Raw genomic sequence first — 19774 nt, forward strand, 5'->3', positions numbered from 1 at the left:
CTAAGTTATAAGAGCTTTCACCTCTGCAAATATTTAAAATAAAACTTAATATTGTATGTTAAAGCCATATATATAATACATATATATGAATTTTATATCTCATGGGCCATTAATTTTATTTGCCTCGTTTTCTAGAAAGGCAATTACAAATACATAACAAATACATTAACCCTTTAATTGCCGAAATCCAATGTATCAGTTTTTGATACATAACGAGAATTACCCGATTTGACGTCATCATTGAGAAAGAATCGGATATTTTTTTAATGGGTTGCTTCAGGGGAAACTAATATTTTTTTAGAACACAAATTAAAAAATAGATATTAAGATAGTATAGCCTTTTAAAAATGAATAGAGATGCCAAGTAATAGAAAGATACTTTCACAGTAATTTTGTATGAATAGTAATCATATATTAAGTAATCATGGAATAAACTATTTTTAGCTTATGAGAAACGAAAGTAGCACAAAAATAAACCAAGGGTTGGGCTTAGGGCATCGAGCGTAAACACAGTTGTCACAATATTCAACATTTCGGATTTTGCGGAAATTGAAGGGTCACTGGAATTTGTACAAAATATAAAAATAATATTTTTCTCTTTCTCATAAGTGTATTTTTAACTTATTACAAAAATATTTGAAAACTATATTTAAATTAAAATATCAGAGAAAGAAAACAATGTTAAATTCACTAATTTTATACTCCTTTACTGTGATGTACACCCGGTGTACATTAAAATATTCATATATTTTTAAATTTTATTTCTCAGCGATTTTAATTTTGCCCATTAATAATTCGAAATATTTATTATATGCTGATTATCTGAGTGTTTCAGAAATTTAACCTAATGAATATTTTTTTAAAAAAGAGTTTTATTGACTTACCTAAATACAAAGGTTCAGATACTTTCTTCGAACATATAACAAACACAGTAATTTAGAATCACTCATTGCCAAATGTAGTGATTTAAAATATATCTGTATTAGACAAAAAGTGTCTGGTTCAATTTTTGTCAAAAGATCGAGAACTGGAAGGGGCATTAGTCCACGGTGGTATTAAAAGCAGAACACTGACGTTCTTAAGCACTTCCCACATAACTTCAATCAAGATTTCCCAACCGGAACTTGACCACTAAGCTTAGCTATTCTCGCACCAAACAGAGCTACACCGAATCGACCGAGGCGATCATTAGAAGCATCTGTATCTATTTCGATATAAAGCACAGATGCTTTTATAAGTTCTTAAACCCAATAAAAATTCTGCGGATAAAATCGCAATGTCCAAACATGAACACAAAATTAATATATACATTAGGTGCTATATTTGTAATTTTTGTATATTACTAGCACAAGAATAAGGTCGCTTATTACAGCCAAAGGCAAAGTTTAACGTTTCGATTTTCGCTTTCGTCGACTCTCAAATACGTTACCGATCGTGATCAGAATGAGCGCATTCGCGAATTAGCGGCGCAATCGTGGTCATAATTTATATGAGCGCGACTGTACGTGAACCAAAATTAATCTAGATCCGTAAAGTTTTGCATCGTTGAGCTACATTTTCATATATTTCATAACTGTTTTAATGTTTTCGCATTACGAGTGTGCAATGTCTTGTTCACGTGTGCCATATGGGAATTTTCCCATAATAACCAACTGACAAAGTTGAAACTCGGCTTGGCGCCGACTAAGTTAACGCAAGTAAACAATTATGTTGCATCATGGTTTTATTTATTAATACGTAAAACTTCTTCTTTAACGACTCTTTGAGCGAACCTCTTATTAAAACCGAAAAGGGAGTTTCACTTCATTGCTGGTTTTCATACGGTTTTTATAAGAGAGGTAGGATGTAAATGGGAAAGAGAAGTTTTGAAAATATACTAATCAAAAAAATAAGATAAGATATAGCTAAACATTGATTTCAGCTATATACGTATTTATTAATTTATTTTAATTGCTTATCCAAATGCTTCACGAAGTATAAAAAAAGAAAAATAAGCAGTTTTTAATAGCATAAACAGCTAAACAAAAATATGTTATGATCTTTATACAAATGTTGATGTTATAATGATAATCCGTTAATGTTCTCGGTGACTTACGACCCTAGAGAGTCGCGACCACACCCCTTATTCTTGCCTGTCGAGGCTAGAAAGGCAGCGCTTGAAAGCACTACTCTTCCACAATCCATCCAGCATCTCAACGAGCTTGCCAAACAAAATGATGTTTTTTGCGAAAGAGGAGCTGAAAAAAAATTATGTCAGGCCTGCCGGGAGGGGGAGGGGGAGACGGGACAAATTCCCGACAAATGGCCCGACTCTGGAAAAAATCATAGCAAGAATATATTCATAAAAAAGTAAAAACCGACCTCAACTACCGAATCTGTACTGCTCCTTTAGCCCTTTTTTTATACATATAATAAATAAAAGGAGCGGAACATTGCCTTCAAAAGCACCCACATTTTAGAGCACTTCGACAATAAACATCATTATTCAAAGGGACAGATTGTATTTTTTGACGCAGCTCCGTTTGTGTTAAAATTTGTTTGCAAATAATACGCAATTTGCACGTTTTTGTGTTAAAATTTGTTTGTAAATTATACGCAGTGGAAATGCTCGGTAACGAGCGTTCACACTGCGACGGCGTCGGCACTATTTCATTGTTTTTGACGTGTTTTTTTGACTTCTGAGAAGAGATAATTGTTTTTTGGGCTCTACTATTGGGCAAAATTCAGTTTAGTAATATTGTTATAAAAAGTCTTAATATGAACGCTAGATAATCGAGCGTTTTCACTGCGACGGCACGATTTTATTGCTTTTGACGTGGATTTTAAACAGAGACTCCCTTGAATCTGGGCAGAAAAATCATTTAATGGAATAATATGAATTTTAATTAAATCGAAATATTAAAAAAAAAACTAACCACTGACTGAAATACCGTCCCTGTTAAATAGCCATACTTTTTATTTATTTCATGAGGGGCGTTATTTGAAATCAAACTAGTTTTTCGTTTAGTCCTTATGTTTCGACAAAATATTTACGCATGCTTGGTGTACGATTTAAAATTGAAACACAAGAAAAATAAATTTGGTATTTAGCGAGGGTACTGTTAGTCAGAGAACTGTAAGACGTTTGTTTGAATAATTTATTATATTAAATATTATTCTTGAAAATCTAAATCTGCTGTTGATAAAAACAGATATAGAAACACTAGAGCAGGAAACGCCAAACACTGGTTTAAGTATGCATGCGTAAGCTACACGAATACGAGTAGCCAATCGCATGAATCATCGCTGCATGCGCATTGATATATAATCAATGGTATATGTTATTTTAATAATGTATTTTTAAATTGATTTACTACTAGATTTTTATGATGTTAATAAATAATCTCTATTCTTTATTCATTAAGTGAATAAAAAGCGGTGGAAGGAACACATAAAAAAATAAAAAAAGAAGTTGAAATAAAATATAAAAAGCTGTATTGGCTTATGGGAAGAAGCTCCAAACTATCAATATATAATAAAATCCTAAAACCAGTTTGGGTCAACGGCATACAACTCTGGGGATGTGCCAAACATTGCCACATTAAAATGATTACAAAATTAAAAATAAAGTATTACAAAGCATTGTATGTTTGTGATATGGACATACATTGTGACTTGGTGTCATAATAATAAAACGCTTTGCTGCTAAAATGCAAAAAGGCTCCAACAGCACGTCAACATCGGGTCAGCAATCTCCTCAATGTGGACAACTTGAAAAGACGGCCGAAGAGGACTAAGCTCTTCGAACTGTTGTATTTATAATTACTGGAATTGATTTACTATTAGTGATGGCAATGAACATAATGTTTAAAACATGAATTATTAAATATAGAATAAAATTAGTTATTGGTCATTAAGACTAGTTTAAATGTTAATTTGTTTTTAAAAATATCAGTATTTCTGAAGAGGATACTTCAATTTGAGAAATTAAAACCTCTATTTGTATGAAAAGAAAATAGAAAATAAACTTTGCGGCAATACAACAAAAAAATATGTAACCAACCCCAATCGTCAAACACATTACAGCGAGACTGATTGTTTTCCAAAAAATATTGATGTGCTAGCTAGCATCGTATAAGTCTTGCTTGAAAGTTCGTTTTTAGTTTCATAATATTGTATAGAATCACGCAATTCTGTGCTGTTTTTATTAATATAAGTTAGAAACTTTTGTCTTTATATTTGACATTCTGTTGATTATATCAAGATTAAATAGATAATAAAAGATAGCGCTTTAAATGTAATACTTATAAAAAATTTTATGCACTAATCACAATTTTAAACTACTCTTATACAAACAATAATTTAATGAATTGACAATTTACACGTTTTATAATTTAATTTGCTCAAAATGGAAAAGTTAATTGGTGTAAATATTTGCGAATTAAAATCTTGAACGCTTTGCAACGACATCGTTAGGCGCGGTGGTGTGGTTTCGGGTTGTTTCGAGGTGCTTCCAGTTTACGGCGTCAGCAAAATTGCGCTGGTACGTATATGCATGGTGCTTAATAAGCAAACGAAGCTTGGCTGGAGGCGAAATTAAACGTCGATTAAACGAGGCGACACGTCGAAAACGAAAAGAGGAAAACAGGACGAGCGTGACGGTGGCTCGTTAGAGCAAAACTTACAAATGGCCCCGAAAGAATGCCTTCGGAAGACTAAAACGTTACTCTTTATCGGAGTAATGTTGTTATGATGTGCACGCACGCATCGCTGATGCCACTGAAACCTCAAATAGAAAACGAATCGTTATCGTGTTGCGTTTTCCTCGGAGACATAAATAAGACGAAATATTCTAGTGGAGTTAAGGGTAGATTGAGGCAGATATTATTTATTTATTGTCTTGTCGAAACGGGAGCTCCATTGTTTCAGATGAAGCGTATGTTTTAAATTATAATATATTGGTTTTGAAATAATAGGTATATAAATAATTATCTCGGTAATGATAGGTATATATTAGGTAATCCCGGAATTAATGTCGTTTTTTATTAAAACTCAAACTTATTTTTTTTTTCAATTATTTAATATTTTTTTAATACAAAGTAATTTCTAGTGTTATCTACGACTCTTTGCCATCTTGTTACTAGATCTAAAATTCCTTATTCATAAAAGGCTTTTGGTTTAGATTCGAAGAACTCCGAAAGACCCGATTTCAGTTTTTGTCGAATTGTCGAATTTTTTGTTCCCTAATTGCGTTTCTAAAAAGCGAAATAAGTGAAAGTTGCTCGGTACCAAGTCCAGAGAATAGGGTGGATGCAATAAAACATCCCAGCTAAGGTCCTGGATTTTTTTACGGGTAATATCGGCAACATGCGGCTGGGCGTTATCATATTGAAGAATGACATTACTTTTATTCACAAGAGCAGGTCTAATTTTTTGTAACGTCGTATTTAATTTGTCCATCTGTTCACAATAGAGGGCTGCAGTAACAGTTTGCCCTTGTTTTAAAACATCATAATAAATTACACCTTTCGAATCCCACCACACACACAATAATGCTTTCCGAGGATGTAGTCCTGGTTTTGGTGTTGGAATTGGGGTTTGACCTCGATTTAACCATTGTTTCTATTTTTTTATATCATGATAAAGAACCCATTTTTCGTCTCTGGCGATAAAGTCATGGAGAAACGGGGTAAAATGTTGCTTTTCTTGCAGTATTTTGCATGTGTTGAGGCGTTGAGCTTTGTTGCGTCGGTGAGCGCGTGAGGAACCGAGATACCTTATTTTTTAACTTTTCGCAGTTTCTCAAGATAACGATGGGTGTTCGACCGTGATGTGCCGACTTTCTTCGATAATTCATCAATGGTCATAATCGGATTTGCTTCGATTTCCGCCTTTAGAGCTGGACTATCCACTAGACTGGGCCGTCCACTTCGAAGCTCGTCCTTCAAATCGAGATTGCCCATTGGAAATTTTTTGAACCCACTTTGGCACTTTCTTTTGTCCAGTATATCATCGTAAATGTCATAAATGCATTCTGTTGCTTCTATCGCAGTTTTTTTTTAATGAAACGAAAACAGCATACAGTTTCTTAAATGTGTTTCCGAAGGACACGTCTCTGCCATTGTTTGTAAATGGGGTAGAAAAGTTTTTTTTTGTTTAAAAGAAAGGCAAAGGATCACAGAGAAGAAAAAAATTACAACGCACGTCTTCACTGCTCATCGGACCCAAAAATACTAAGCCAAAGTTGCCTATTAAAAAAACGACATTAATTCCGGGATTACCTAATACATAGTAAACGAGTCAATTTGTCAATACCGTTGTATACCTGACCTTCCGGACGTCAAACTGGACTAGGGGAGGCGAAGAGAGAAGCGGCTTTAATGATCCGAAGTTGATGCCTTGACCTCTGAAATGGATGTCCAAATGTGCATATTAATATGAGTGTCAGAGACAGGGACGACATTTAGAGCAAGGGGCAGGTGGAATTCATGTAATTTATTTAAATACTATGAATCTTAATGAAATCAAAATATTTAAAAAAAAAAGTAAAATGACGTCCCTGATTCTAAACAAGACATTTACGGGTTATCCCTCAAAGAAAATCTATAAAAGAAACAGTCTCAAATCTATCCTGTGGGGGCCACACAAATAGTTCCTCATATGTGGTGGATCCTATTCTTGAAACTAGTATAAAAATCTGTGAGCAAAAATCATCAATGCACGCAAAGATTCTCCGATGCATTGAATGAATATTTCTTTGTTACGAAACGGTCGTGGGAAACAATATATCACCGGAGGACAAGTAGCACCGTAAGGCCACAATATTCCTGCTATGCAATTCAACCTCGGAGATATCCATCAAGCAAATGTCACTTTCTAAAGGCGTATACATACTTCGTTGTTCTAAGAAGCGAGTGTAACTATCGATTGTATGATAGTGATTGGTGAGCAAGCTTTACAGCCATGAATACTTAAGTCTGTACTCCAACAGCAGACTCCGGCTTACACTAGAAGAGACCAGCAGACGCCCACCCCTCCGCGAACAACACTCGGTCATGGACGCACTCATTCTGAGAGGGATTCCACCATACGAGCACCGTAACAGAGAGGGATCTCCCTCTGTCAGCTTCTCCACCACAAATTGGAGAAAACATATGTAATATAATCTAATAAAATTCTCACTAGTTCCCACCTGCGCCTTACTGGCTGCGAAGTCACACCCTTTAAGGTCGATCAACCTTGAAAACACAAAAATATTTTTTAAATTATCTCAACAACATTTATTTAAAATTTTCTAGCCCTAAGTGGTGTTACTTAGCAGCCAGAACGATGTCGTTGGACACTAGTAATAATTTATTATATAATAATATATATAAATTAAAAGCAATGTTCGTATGTGTGTACTCTATAGATTCGAAAACCACTGGATTTATTATTATTTTTATTTTTTTCAAAACCAGCTCCACCGAAATACACAACCGCTTAGCCAAATCGGCACAGATGGGACAGTTTGAGTTTAGACCCACCAAAGGAAGCAACCTTTCCACTTCGATTGTCAGATTTGGTCCAGCCAGGTCGTCACGATTTGCCAGGAGTTTCTTGGCGATTTGGAAATTTGTCACGCGGAGCCATAGCACGAACGATCCATCACGTACCTAATATTTATCTAACTATTAATTTATTGCGCAAATATTATGCGTCTGTTGTAATATAAAGATAACCTATACTATTTGTAATTTAAATGTCTGCCAAGTATTTGTAACAAAATTATATTAATAATAAACTACTAAAACATATTACATACTTCATGATGTTGACTAATAAACTGTTATTTTTGGCATGAATAATATATAATATATAATTATCATTATCAAGAAAATGCATTGAAAAGTCTTACAAATTACCATTTCATTTGAAGAAAATAAAAATTATTCGCGCAGTGAGTATATTTTTTTTAGAAATTAAAATTTAATTCAGTTCCCTATGGGTTGCTTCAAAATTGTGTTATTCTCAATTTGTCCGTGAGAGGAATTAAAATAGCACTCCATAATAACTTTTTTACTGATATAAGTATATGAATTTATATTTAACTTCCGACTTATGGAAACTGTCTGAATGAGTACTTCGCCTGCTTTAATGTTGTATTTTATATTATTTATATACTTGAAAAATATACCTTGATTTTTATACTTAGGATAGGCCTATACGAACATAGCGCTTTCCTATCTATAACACATTGGTTAAAATATTCCGAACTATCGACCATCGTGCATTCATAGAGCCTGTTTAAAAAAAGTGCGTTTCATGTCATTAAAAAATCACGACGCGGAACGGCGGACACAAATTGGATACTGAATAAAAAATTAATACGAACCGAAGGGATTTGAGAGAAAAAAAGGTCTTCGTTTAATATGAAAACTAGAAATTGGCTCTCCTTAAAGCCGTTTTTTTCAGATTGTTCAAATATTTAAAAGTCGAACGAAAATTATTGTCTTGAACAGAGGTGACCAGGAAGCAACACAAACTGTGCAGTTCTTACGAATTACCTTGTTACAGCATCAGAAGTGTGACAAAACGGAACAATTAAAAAATAGATTTATAATTAATTTTATATTGGCAAAGAATTACATGATAAATAATTAATTCAATAAATGACCAGTAAAAATAAAAAAACTGATAGTTAATAAAATCTAGGGTCAAATTTATTTTAAAATATGTTTATACATTTTATTTATTTATATACCATTGTAAATCAATTTTATTAAAAGTAGGTTTGTTGCAATTATTTATGAAATGCTTACTGCTCTGACCAACGCTCAACCACTGCCACTCGTTCGCACATAGCTTGTTTTCATTTTAAAATGTATTTATGCAGCAAAACATTGTTATGTATGTAAATAAATAAAATGTATAAACAAATGAATAAATATTTTTCATAATAAATTTGAGCCCCAATAAAATAAATATTCAGTATTTAAAAAATGATCAGCATTTAATACAGTATGATCGATAATTAAAATAAGTAGTGGGTCTTAAATTATTGCTCGTTGTGAAACGTCCATTTGCTACTCAAATTCAAACCTAACCTAAAAGACACGTACGTTCGGAATATTTTAGTCTTAACAGTTGATATATCGTCCTATTTTTTAAAACCAAGTTCACTAATGGAGTATATTATTTAACAACAATTAATCACATGGCAATTGACCAATGGATACTTAAATGCTATAATAAAATGCAGGTTTTATTTAAAAAATAATAGCAAATAACAACTTAGCGTATAACTTTTTCGCGTCCACTCATAATTGTTGCGTCGCTAAACTTGCGCAATAAAACGAAGTGATTTGCGTTTTTTGGATTTAATAATTATCGCAGCTATTTTTATCGACGTAAAAATAATTATGCGTATCTATATAGACGTACATTAAAAAATACTATATATTAGAATTTCTGAATAAGGTAGGTGCAAAAAAATCTTTGAAGCAGGTACAGAAATCCCGAATTACGCATTCATAAAATTATGACGTCGTCAAATATATCGTACTGAGCTATGCATGGCAAAGAGTCTGATAAGATCTTTATTATACAATAATAAAGAATCTGGCTCCGCCTCGTATTATTGACATTAGTCAGAGGATCGAGGATGGGAAAGGGCGTTGGACTAAAATTTTCAAAACATAGAAGTCACAGTATTGCGTACATATTAACTACCACTTCGTTTTCAAATATGATATGAAAAATCAGCTGCTCTCCTTCCATCGTCCGAGAAGGTACAGCTAAACAATCATCACCTGAATCGAAAGAACTTTTAAGCAAAATTTATTATTAAGCTATTAATTTGTAACCATTTATATTAATAACGTAGCATAGAACTTAGCTTTAAATTTATCAAATATATTCTGAGAATAATAGTTTTATATAAGCAACAATGAAACTTAAATTAACAATGATTTTTTGTATATAGTCAAAGCATTCTTAAAAAACGATTATTTTTACCACAATTTAAAAAAATACCACTCACTATACATAAAATTTGAGACCTTATACTAAAAACCAATGATGCATGTAAGTTTAAATATAAATTAGAAAGTGAATTGTTTCTTTGTGGCAAAAAAAGTAAAATTGTTGTACATTGCTATTGGAATAAAGGTTATCATAATAATGTAATAAGCGGAAAACAATCGATAAAAACTTTGTTATAATTGAAGTTAGTCGTTTTATTTTAATAGTAACCTTCCTGAACTCTCAATAGCGTGCACAAGCACAATATCCGCCAACTTTTAATAATGTATATTAAAATTTTATATACACACACGTATTGAGTCATGAAATTCGCACAGCTCCGCGTAGAATAATATATTATTTTTCCGTTAATTAACTACTATTTTTCACATGCACACCAATTGAATATAAAAACTTTGACAATTTGACAGTGACAATCGAGTTTCCCACGAGACTATGGTTATAGTTTTATTTTCACTTGTACGATAATTGTTTTTGTGCACGAATCGCGCTTACGCAACGATCGGTTGAGACACTAACTTCCTTCGTGCAAATGGCACAATACATAATATACTCAGATTTCACTCAGATTGGATCAGCTTCTCAAGGAATCGCGCTTTCCGCTCGCAATGGTACAATCGAGGATTGAACCTTCGGAAGGCCCGGTACAAAACTGTTTCCTTGGGTCGATTTTTCTAAGCCCGACATCTAAAATGAATTCTTACGAAACGCTATACATTGTAAGAAAGATTTGTACTTAATTATTTGGATCGCCATTTTATCTACATATATATGTACGTCTAACAATGCAGATATATAATATTAAAACTCAGGTAATTACGAATAAAAATGTATAGTAATACAAAACTTGAAAGATATTAATATCAGCAGATATATCATTAAATAGTTAAATAACTCTCGTTTAAGACCGTAATACATCTTAGTACACAAACGAAATTCGTAAAAATATGTATCAGGTCGTCCCATTGTCTTTACGTTTTTTTTCTTACATTAGAAAAAATGTATAACTTTTTATAAATTAACGATAATTTCACTATTATTTTTAAATTCAGAAAGTGTCAAATGTGGTTCAAAAAATACATTCCGGGAATTTTGACATTGAATATCTACGTAAAGGCAAGTAGTCTTTAGGGTTTTTTAGTGAGGATATTAGGACTGCCATCAAAGCAAGTCCGAGATTAACGGTACAGAAGCTAGCACAAAATCTCAACGTGTCGCCTATATCAGTTCACAGACATTTAAAAAAGCACGAAAGGTGCTAATTTGTAGAGTATGGATATCTTATAATTTGTCTGAGGAAAACTTTATGATTATAAAAAATTAATGATTCTAGAACAGAAAGATTGATTTTTGAGTCGAATTGCTACTGAAGATAAGAAGTGGATCCTTTACTTTAACAAGCGATGTAAAAGGTCACTCACCCCCGGTTCCAACCCCGAGAACAGGATTACACCCAATTAAGATAATGTTATGCATTTGGTGGGATATGACAAGCATAATTCATTATGAGTTATTGGATTATAGGCAGACAATTACGACAGACACATAGTGTGCTCAACTAATTCGTTTAAAAGCGACTCAGATCATAAAAAATACCTTCTATTATAAATGAAAGACTTAGCTCATAAAAAACCTTCTATTGAAATTCGTACCTTCTATTGAACCTTCTATTGAAACCTTCTATTCGAGTCAAGCATGTGCTAAAATAATGAAATGTCTGAAGTCTTCTAATACGAGAGAATTGGTTAAAGTATATTCAAAACGAATTTTGGTCAATAGGAGTGCGCAAAAACAATTATCACTTCTCAGAAGTCAAAAATTCACGGCAAAAGCAATAAAAGCGTTCCCACTGCGACTTTTGACGGGAATTTTTGCCTTCTGAGAAGTGATAATTGTTTTTGCGCCTTCCTGTTGACCAAAATTTGTTTTGAATATACTTTAATTAATTCTCTCGTGATTTAATTAGGAAGACGCTTATGAAGGTATTATGATTTATTTGAAAGAAACAGTGCCTCGTGCTTGAGAGTTGTCGTCCGATAGTCGTATACAAAATATTTATATGTTTAATTTTAACTTAATATATGACATTTAAAATTTCGAATTATATCGTATTTTTTTTACTGTGGTTGTCTCTTATTGTATTAGTAATGTACTTGCTAAATAAATATTATAATTAACTTGTATTTAGCTATAAAATATAGGATCAAAATTTTCATCTTTTATATAAGTTTTTTGTAAATTATTATTTTCTTTTCGCTTTATAGACGTAATAAAATAGGTTTAATTTTTTGACAGTTGACGTTCGTAGCGAGGACTCGATGTAACGAGCATAGCGCTTCACTAGCTGCGTGAACGGCTGTGAGTGGAAGTTGTCGAGGTCGTTTTCGCGAGAAGTTAACGGTACTTTCACGTTTGATCTCCGATCATTCGTTAACATTCGATCGCGCCGGTAACACGTATCCTTTCGCCGCCTAATTTAGTATTATGGTCGTCTAAACTTTTAACAGCAATATGAAAGTTTTGAAATAGTATCCAGTCTGCTGTCCAACCACAAGTAAACATTTCATTTATTTCATATTGTATATGTATATACATAATAAATATATTTTCATTAAAATTATGTCACATTAATTAACATCTTATATACATATTGACATATTTTCATTGATAATATGATACTTAATTGATCTTGGTAAGTTTTAATTTAGTACCAAAAAATTTCCAAACAATGGACTAGTGTTCCACTTTACACACAACAATACCACGTGAAGAATTTACGATGTGCCTTTAAAATAACTCGAATCGTTAACGACTCTTTTCTCCATTGTATCTGATACGTCGACTAAATTAATTATTACCTGTTTCAATTACATTTATTTGTATTAATTTAAAATATATATTTTACAGATAATGGAGCCGGGAATCTTGTGCTTTCAACACTGCGGCCCCAAAATATTTTGTAAATCGTTACCGGAAAAATGTCCCATTTGTTTTGACGACTTATCAATAGCAAATTTCGGTTTATTGCCATTTAGGTAAGTGATCATTTTAATATATTTTAATCTAATCACAGATTTATAATATGAAGAAAAAATCTAATATGTTTTGTATCAGTTTTTGGATACCGTAGAATATATTTTTAAAATTCATCGCTTTAAAAAACTTTTGCTTTGACAAAATATTAATGCTTTTTGCCTCAGACATGAGAACTACAATTTAATAAATGCAAAATCGCTGTCATACATTTTTCTATTGTATCTATTGTAAATTAATTGTTTTGTATGAAAGTCGCCAAAAATCGTTTCTATGTATATTTTAATAGAAATATTAAACTAAAGTGGTTCGGAAATCACTGACTATAGGATAAAGCGATAGACGAATTTGATTTAAAAAACCTATCGATTTCGCTAGCACTTAGATTTATCTAAAATAAATAATTTCAAGCTGTGTGATTTGGCTGTAAATCGAGAGTTAAAAAAATATTTTATGAGCAATTTTGCTTAGCTCTTTTTGGATCAAAGTTCAGTGTTTCCGGATTTATATGAAACTGCACTTAAAACTCAATTACCATTTGCAATAAATTATCTTTTTAAGACCGGATTCTTTACTATGAATATGATTATCACGTCCACAATACATATTCCTTTATTAATATATTAAATACATGTAAAAAATAGTGATCTTTATACAGAAAGTTTATCTCTTTTTTACATTGATCCAAAATTTTAACACAAAATTTAAAAACGAGCGACTTTCGCACTTTGCAATTCGCGTAAATTCAAAAAGTAGTGGATTCGTCGAAGGAGATGCAATTCAGTCATTAAAAGTGAAACAAACATTTTTATTCAGTTTAGCACATATACATACATATATAAAATATATATAATATATAAATATATATCGGCGAAGCAGTTTCTGCTGGTTCTAGGTGCCGATGAAAACCCCTTTTCCGAGGTGTCTTCTGTGTGGATCCAAACAGTCAAGGGCGAAGCCCCGAAATCAGGCCCAAGAGTGTAGGTTCTCTTTGTAGTACGCGGTTACATCCTTCCTCGGCGTCAATTAAATGTGACTGTCCAGACCGTGGCTCTAATCCATTATCTGGCATCTGACAGAGTGAAGGGGGTTCTCAGAACCAAAACTCGGTATTTAAATACCTCACTAAAATTTTTAATGTTTTTTTTCGTGGAATCTAGTACATATCTGGTCTCGAAAAGTGACTTGGCGTAGTATGTTTAAACTTCAAAACGTCGCATTTTAGTTGTTTTCAAAAATATTCTATATAAGATGTTAAAATATTATACAATTTTTTACTGTTCTCTTTAAATACCTTACAGATTAAATGCAATTTCAAATAAATTTTGGCGGAAAGCCAAGAAATTGGCATTCCGTCAATAATGTGCTAAGTACAAAACTCTGATTTAAATAAATTTAATATTCACTATTTAAGGTATGTCATAAATTAAATCTAAGGATGTGGGACAATTATTGAGTTAATTTTTAGAGCGGAAGACAAAAAAACCACTGCATAAACCTAAATATTTTATTAATTTTATTGCAATCATAATCATAAATATAATAAATATGTATGGAAATATCTTTCTATCAACATTTTATAGTAAAGTATGTAGATTTTGAATAGAAAATATAAAATTACCTTATTGTAATAATCATTATCCTAACTAGGTACTCCAATGGTATTTTTTTTATCGATTTGACAGACATATAGTTATTTTTTCCATTTTTCCTCTTGTGTAATTTTTGTTAAATATATGCTAATATATGATAAAAACAGTAAAGGCAACCATAACTATTTATCATAATAAATTACAGTATAAACATGATCTCTAAATATTTGTCAAAGCAAAAGTAATGAAAAACAATTCATTTTCTATATACTAGATCGAAATGTCTTAAATTTAATGTTTTTATAAAATACAACAATATACTCTAGCATTTATAAATATTAACAATTAAATTATTTGTGTATTATGAACTATTATAAATTATGCTACTTTTTTGTACTGTTGATTTTTCAACAATTGTTCATTCATTAGTGCTGATTATTGCAATTTAGTCACCGAAATAAACGGTTCATTTAAAATATGAGTTAAATTTACATTTATATTCTTCATAATCTTCTGATTTATAGGGTACCATATCCATTTGTGAAAGCATCGCAATATTCATGTTCGGTTTTAATTAAACCGACGACTGGTGATTTTTTAAAGTAAGTGTGCATTAAAATTTACATAATGTTTTTTCTCTCTATTCTTCAATACAATGGAATATTTCTTTGTCTAAAATTATGAAAATATATTCCGTGAATAATGAGCTAACTGTAAATTCAATTTTCTATTTTGTTTTTGCAGCGAGTATTTAAATTCGAAAGACTTGCACATCGGAGTAACTACGTCAACGGGGATCATCATCGAGTTTGATAAGAAGGGATTGCAAAAGCGAGCCGCTAATTGGAACCAATGCCTTTTGATAGGACAATTGCCCTCGTCTTGGGGAGACCATTGGGATGAGACACTGTTAAAGGTAAACAAAGAATAATATGCTTTATATTTTATTTTATAAATGATACTAATTACGAATGCATTTTAGATTTGCAAACAACCGATATGGACATCCGACAACTATAAAGAAGATTCGTTCAACTGCTATACGTTCGTATTGGCTTTCTTGAGCGAATTGAAATGCGGATTAATGTCGGAAGCTGCAGTCAGTCGTACTGCGTTTTGCGAAAAGTTCATTGTTCCTCGGACTACAGCTGCTGGCAAATATATATCGTTGTATAGAAGACTCAGAGACAATCCACACTTTATACATTGGCAAGAAAACAAAAAGAAACAAGAAAAGCAAAGAATATAGTAGCTTTACTATATTAGTGTCATAATATTGTTGATTTAATAAATTATTTATTTAATAATCATAAAATATGCATACTTGATTGTTAAAATGACAATCTATGAACCAACAGTATGGTAACCAAAAAATGTGATATAATATAAAAATGTTTGCTTTTAATTTATTTGGAAATTATTTTATGTTAAATATGTTTTCTTCTTCCTCATAAAACACAGTAATACATACTTATTTATTGCATATTTGGATAGTATTTAATGTATATAAAAATATTAGTAAGATAAATAGAACTTAAATAAAACAAACTGAAAAATATTTTTTTATGTACATTTTTAATGAATTAGCTATTGTAAAATTACAATTTAGCTGGCAATTATATAGACTTTGAAAATGAAGCCAAATATTTTCTAAATGGTTTAATTTTGTAGTAAATATCAACTTTAATATATTTAATATATTTATTGAGGCCAATATTATAATTAATTAATATATGTGCATAAAAAAATGTATAATACTTATAAAAAAAATTAAAATTTAACCATGTGTCATTTTAAATTAATATACCAAATATAAGGTAATTTTCCTGATGATTTTTTATTTATAATAACACTACCACAAAGATTAAATGACTATTTATGAGTGAATGACCATATTTTTATTATTTAGTTAATATTTCCTGTTTGTATTTTTCGGTATTTTATTGTGGAATAACTTCAATTAATGATTGTGTAGTTTATTCCGGAAAGCTTTTAGATATGATAATTATTTGAGCCATTTTTTATTGAAATGGAAAATTATGTTATAAAAGCAACATAATAAAAGTTCTACCAGTAATTAGGTTTTATTTGACAATTGATAATACTTCCATAATTATAATTCGAAGCTCAATTTTTTAAAATTAAATATATTACATATTATAAAAATATAATTTAAAATGCATTAAAGTATTTTGTAAAAGCAAACGTATCAATTTTGTTAGAATATTTAAAATAAACGAACACTTTAATGTAAAATTGTCGTTAAGAGCTGTTGACGAAAATATGCGTCATTTTATAAAATCTCGATAAAAAAAATAATTTCTGAACGTTGAATGTTAAACACATTACAGTTCGCTATTTTCACGGAATTTTAAATGTTTTGACAAGGTGTGACAAAATAATTATAAATATATATTCATTACTAACTCTCGACAAATGTTTAACACTCGGTTTACGAGCATAAACCCATTACTTTGACGGGTGTCATTAAAAATAGGTAGATAGTGACCAGATTTTCAAAAATAAGCAGTTTCAGAAAATAAAAATATATTTGCATTGTTCAAATATAAGAAGACGTAAACATACTGTCATATACCCGTCAATTTGACGGTGTTAAATCTTTATGTTGGCACGATATGTAACTATCGAAAAATAATGAATAAAATGACCACAATATTTCGCTATCACGCGAAAATGCGTGAACGGACCGTAATGTTAAATATATAAATTCACGTATATTAATTTGTCTTACGCCCATTGCAAAAAACTGTGATTTTAAGAAGAATTTATAAATATGATAAATTCATAAAAATCAGCTGCTTGTATACCGTTTATAAAGAAAAATCTTGTGGTTTTACATTTGAATCGGATTATCATATATTTGTGGCAAACATCGTTTAATTGTATTGATATTTATATATTATAGTATTATGCAACTTTAAAACATTTGCCTAATTATGGTATGTATATGAATTTTTATTTATTCATTCGATTGTATTAGTACATTATTAAAACATATTATTAGAATATATACAATATTAAAATATGTAATATTTAATATATGTAGTTTTACTGTGCTTCAACTTTGATTTTGTTTGATTTGTTATCAGTCCAAAACGTTCTCATATCTTTGACGATTGTTATGCTACAAATTGATAAAAATAATAATGTAATGCATTATTAAAAATTATAATATTGTTGTACGTATGTCATTAGTTTTATGCTTACTGAAATTCTGCTTCATTATTGAAGTGTTGTGGAGCTATCCACGTTACGCTGAAGCTTCTCATTGTACCTGGAATGTACTTGTGAGTTACAGCGCTCTGAAATATTTAAATTAATATATAAATCCATGGATTGTGTAATAAAGCATCAGAATATTCTAGCAAGTGATATCAGCACTTTAGAATTATCCACTGTATCAGTGAAAGGCCGACAAGTCTAAAGATACGGGATGTTCATAAGCAAACTTATTAATATTATTGCCATTCTTTTTAGCAAGCGTCTTTGATTAACCATATATACTAATCTTCCTCATAGCAAGAATAGTGTTATAGACATACATGTCTAGTTAACAAATACATATAAATGAACTAATAAAAGCATGGAATACTTCTTCTGATTGTTTAAAACAAAGTTGACAATTACCGAGTACAGAGAGATGTTTGTCTAATTGATATCTATACATACATATATAATGATCTTAATATTTGATCATAGCATAAATTAAAAAGATTATTGAATCTGTAAAATGTAATAGATTCTTTCTAAATGATAAAACCTACGATATCTAAAAAACGAGTCATTGTAAATAGAAATGAAAGATTTAGTTGAAATTGGAGTGATTTTTAAATGTGCATTATTCATAGAATGTTTTGCGGATAATAAAAACATGGCATTTAGGCCAAAAAGATTAATGTTATACTTACGCTAGGTACATTTCCACAAGCCAACGGCTGTACAAAGTGGTCTTTTGGATCTACTTCAAAAAGTCCTACGCGTTCTCCGTTAGATCGTACTTGAATCAAAAATCCTTTGATTGTGTCTTCAGCCGTTCTTCCTGAAACCGTCAATCTTACTTTTTCGCCACCTTTAAGGACCTTCTTGTCTAAAAGTATATCGTACGGCGCCGGCGTTGGAATCGCAGTAGAATTTCCGTGATCTGGAGTCATAGAATCGCAAGATTCTAAAGGAGCTCCATCTTTAAAAGCCAAAGAAGATGCAACGAAGCCCAAGATTAAGAAAGCGAATATCTTAGAGTACATCTTTGATTTTTTATGGACTACTGTAAATTATCAATAAAATATTATACAATAATATTTATGAGTATTATAATATTTTATTTACCTCTGTATCTTCTTGCACTCTTTCAAAGTAAAATGAGGTATAGATAAATATTTTCCAGCTTTATATACGGCAAAATTATTAAAAATTATACGCAGTGGCGTTCAAAGTTTCCTGTTTATTTATTTTGTAATTTCATTATCAGATTTGTTATGATTCATTAAAATTATATTATAATAACAAGAAATTACAAGTCGTTTACGTGGTATAATATATTTTCCTTAATACAACGATTAAAATGTACATTTTCAATAACACGGAGTTATTAACTTATATTCATACTGTGCTATAAGATAAAAAGTACACATATGTTTCATTGATTTGTGTCATGAAACTATTTTTTGTTGAAAATTACAATTTTTACCCATTGCTATGTGTATCCAAATTAACATGGAAATCCCATATAAATAACATAACTTCAAGAGTCAAAACAACTCGTGCTCGTCTATATCCATTATTAAACAGAAAGAGCAAACTAAATGTAAAAAACAAACTGCTCCTGTACAAATCGATCATCCGACCAGTTATTTCATATGCCTCCCCCGTCTGGGGAGGTATACTTAGTCGTAATTATTCGAAATCACTACAAACGCAACAAAATATTGCGCTAAGAATGGCGACAAATGCCCAATGGTTTGTCCGAAACTCAAATATACATAAAGATTTAAAAATAGACACTTTACGCGATTATTTCGATAAACTTAAAGTAAATTTCCATGACAGAAACAAAAATCATTCTAACCCATTAGTTAAAAACCTTAATAAGGTAACATGAATATTTGTAAAAAAAAAGTGCTAGCTAA

The 19774-nt window shown here is 31.0% G+C and overlaps 2 protein-coding genes across 2 annotated transcripts; one reads left to right on the plus strand and one right to left on the minus strand.

Annotated features, from left to right (window-relative positions):
* The first annotated feature begins 12336 nt into the window (after positions 1-12336).
* LOC148233645 (MKRN2 opposite strand protein) lies at positions 12337-16455 on the plus strand. The gene is made up of 5 exons (XM_088188804.1): positions 12337-12556; positions 12910-13037; positions 15152-15229; positions 15372-15543; positions 15610-16455. The coding sequence occupies exons 2-5, from the start codon at positions 12913-12915 to the stop codon at positions 15874-15876; spliced, it is 642 nt and encodes a 213-aa protein (XP_088044930.1). The 5' UTR covers positions 12337-12556; positions 12910-12912; the 3' UTR covers positions 15877-16455.
* A 1127-nt stretch (positions 16456-17582) lies between these two features.
* Positions 17583-19085, minus strand: LOC148233646 (putative defense protein 1). The gene is made up of 4 exons (XM_088188805.1): positions 18975-19085; positions 18557-18912; positions 17856-17950; positions 17583-17772 (listed from the first exon to the last, which is right to left on the minus strand). The coding sequence occupies exons 2-4, from the start codon at positions 18890-18892 to the stop codon at positions 17697-17699; spliced, it is 507 nt and encodes a 168-aa protein (XP_088044931.1). The 5' UTR covers positions 18893-18912; positions 18975-19085; the 3' UTR covers positions 17583-17696.
* Between the last annotated feature and the right edge of the window lie 689 nt (positions 19086-19774).

The sequence above is a fragment of the Plectrocnemia conspersa genome, unplaced genomic scaffold (assembly GCF_051122295.1).
Source record: "Plectrocnemia conspersa isolate PC_06_02 unplaced genomic scaffold, ASM5112229v1 ptg000007l, whole genome shotgun sequence".
NCBI classification, from domain to species: Eukaryota; Metazoa; Arthropoda; class Insecta; order Trichoptera; family Polycentropodidae; genus Plectrocnemia; species Plectrocnemia conspersa.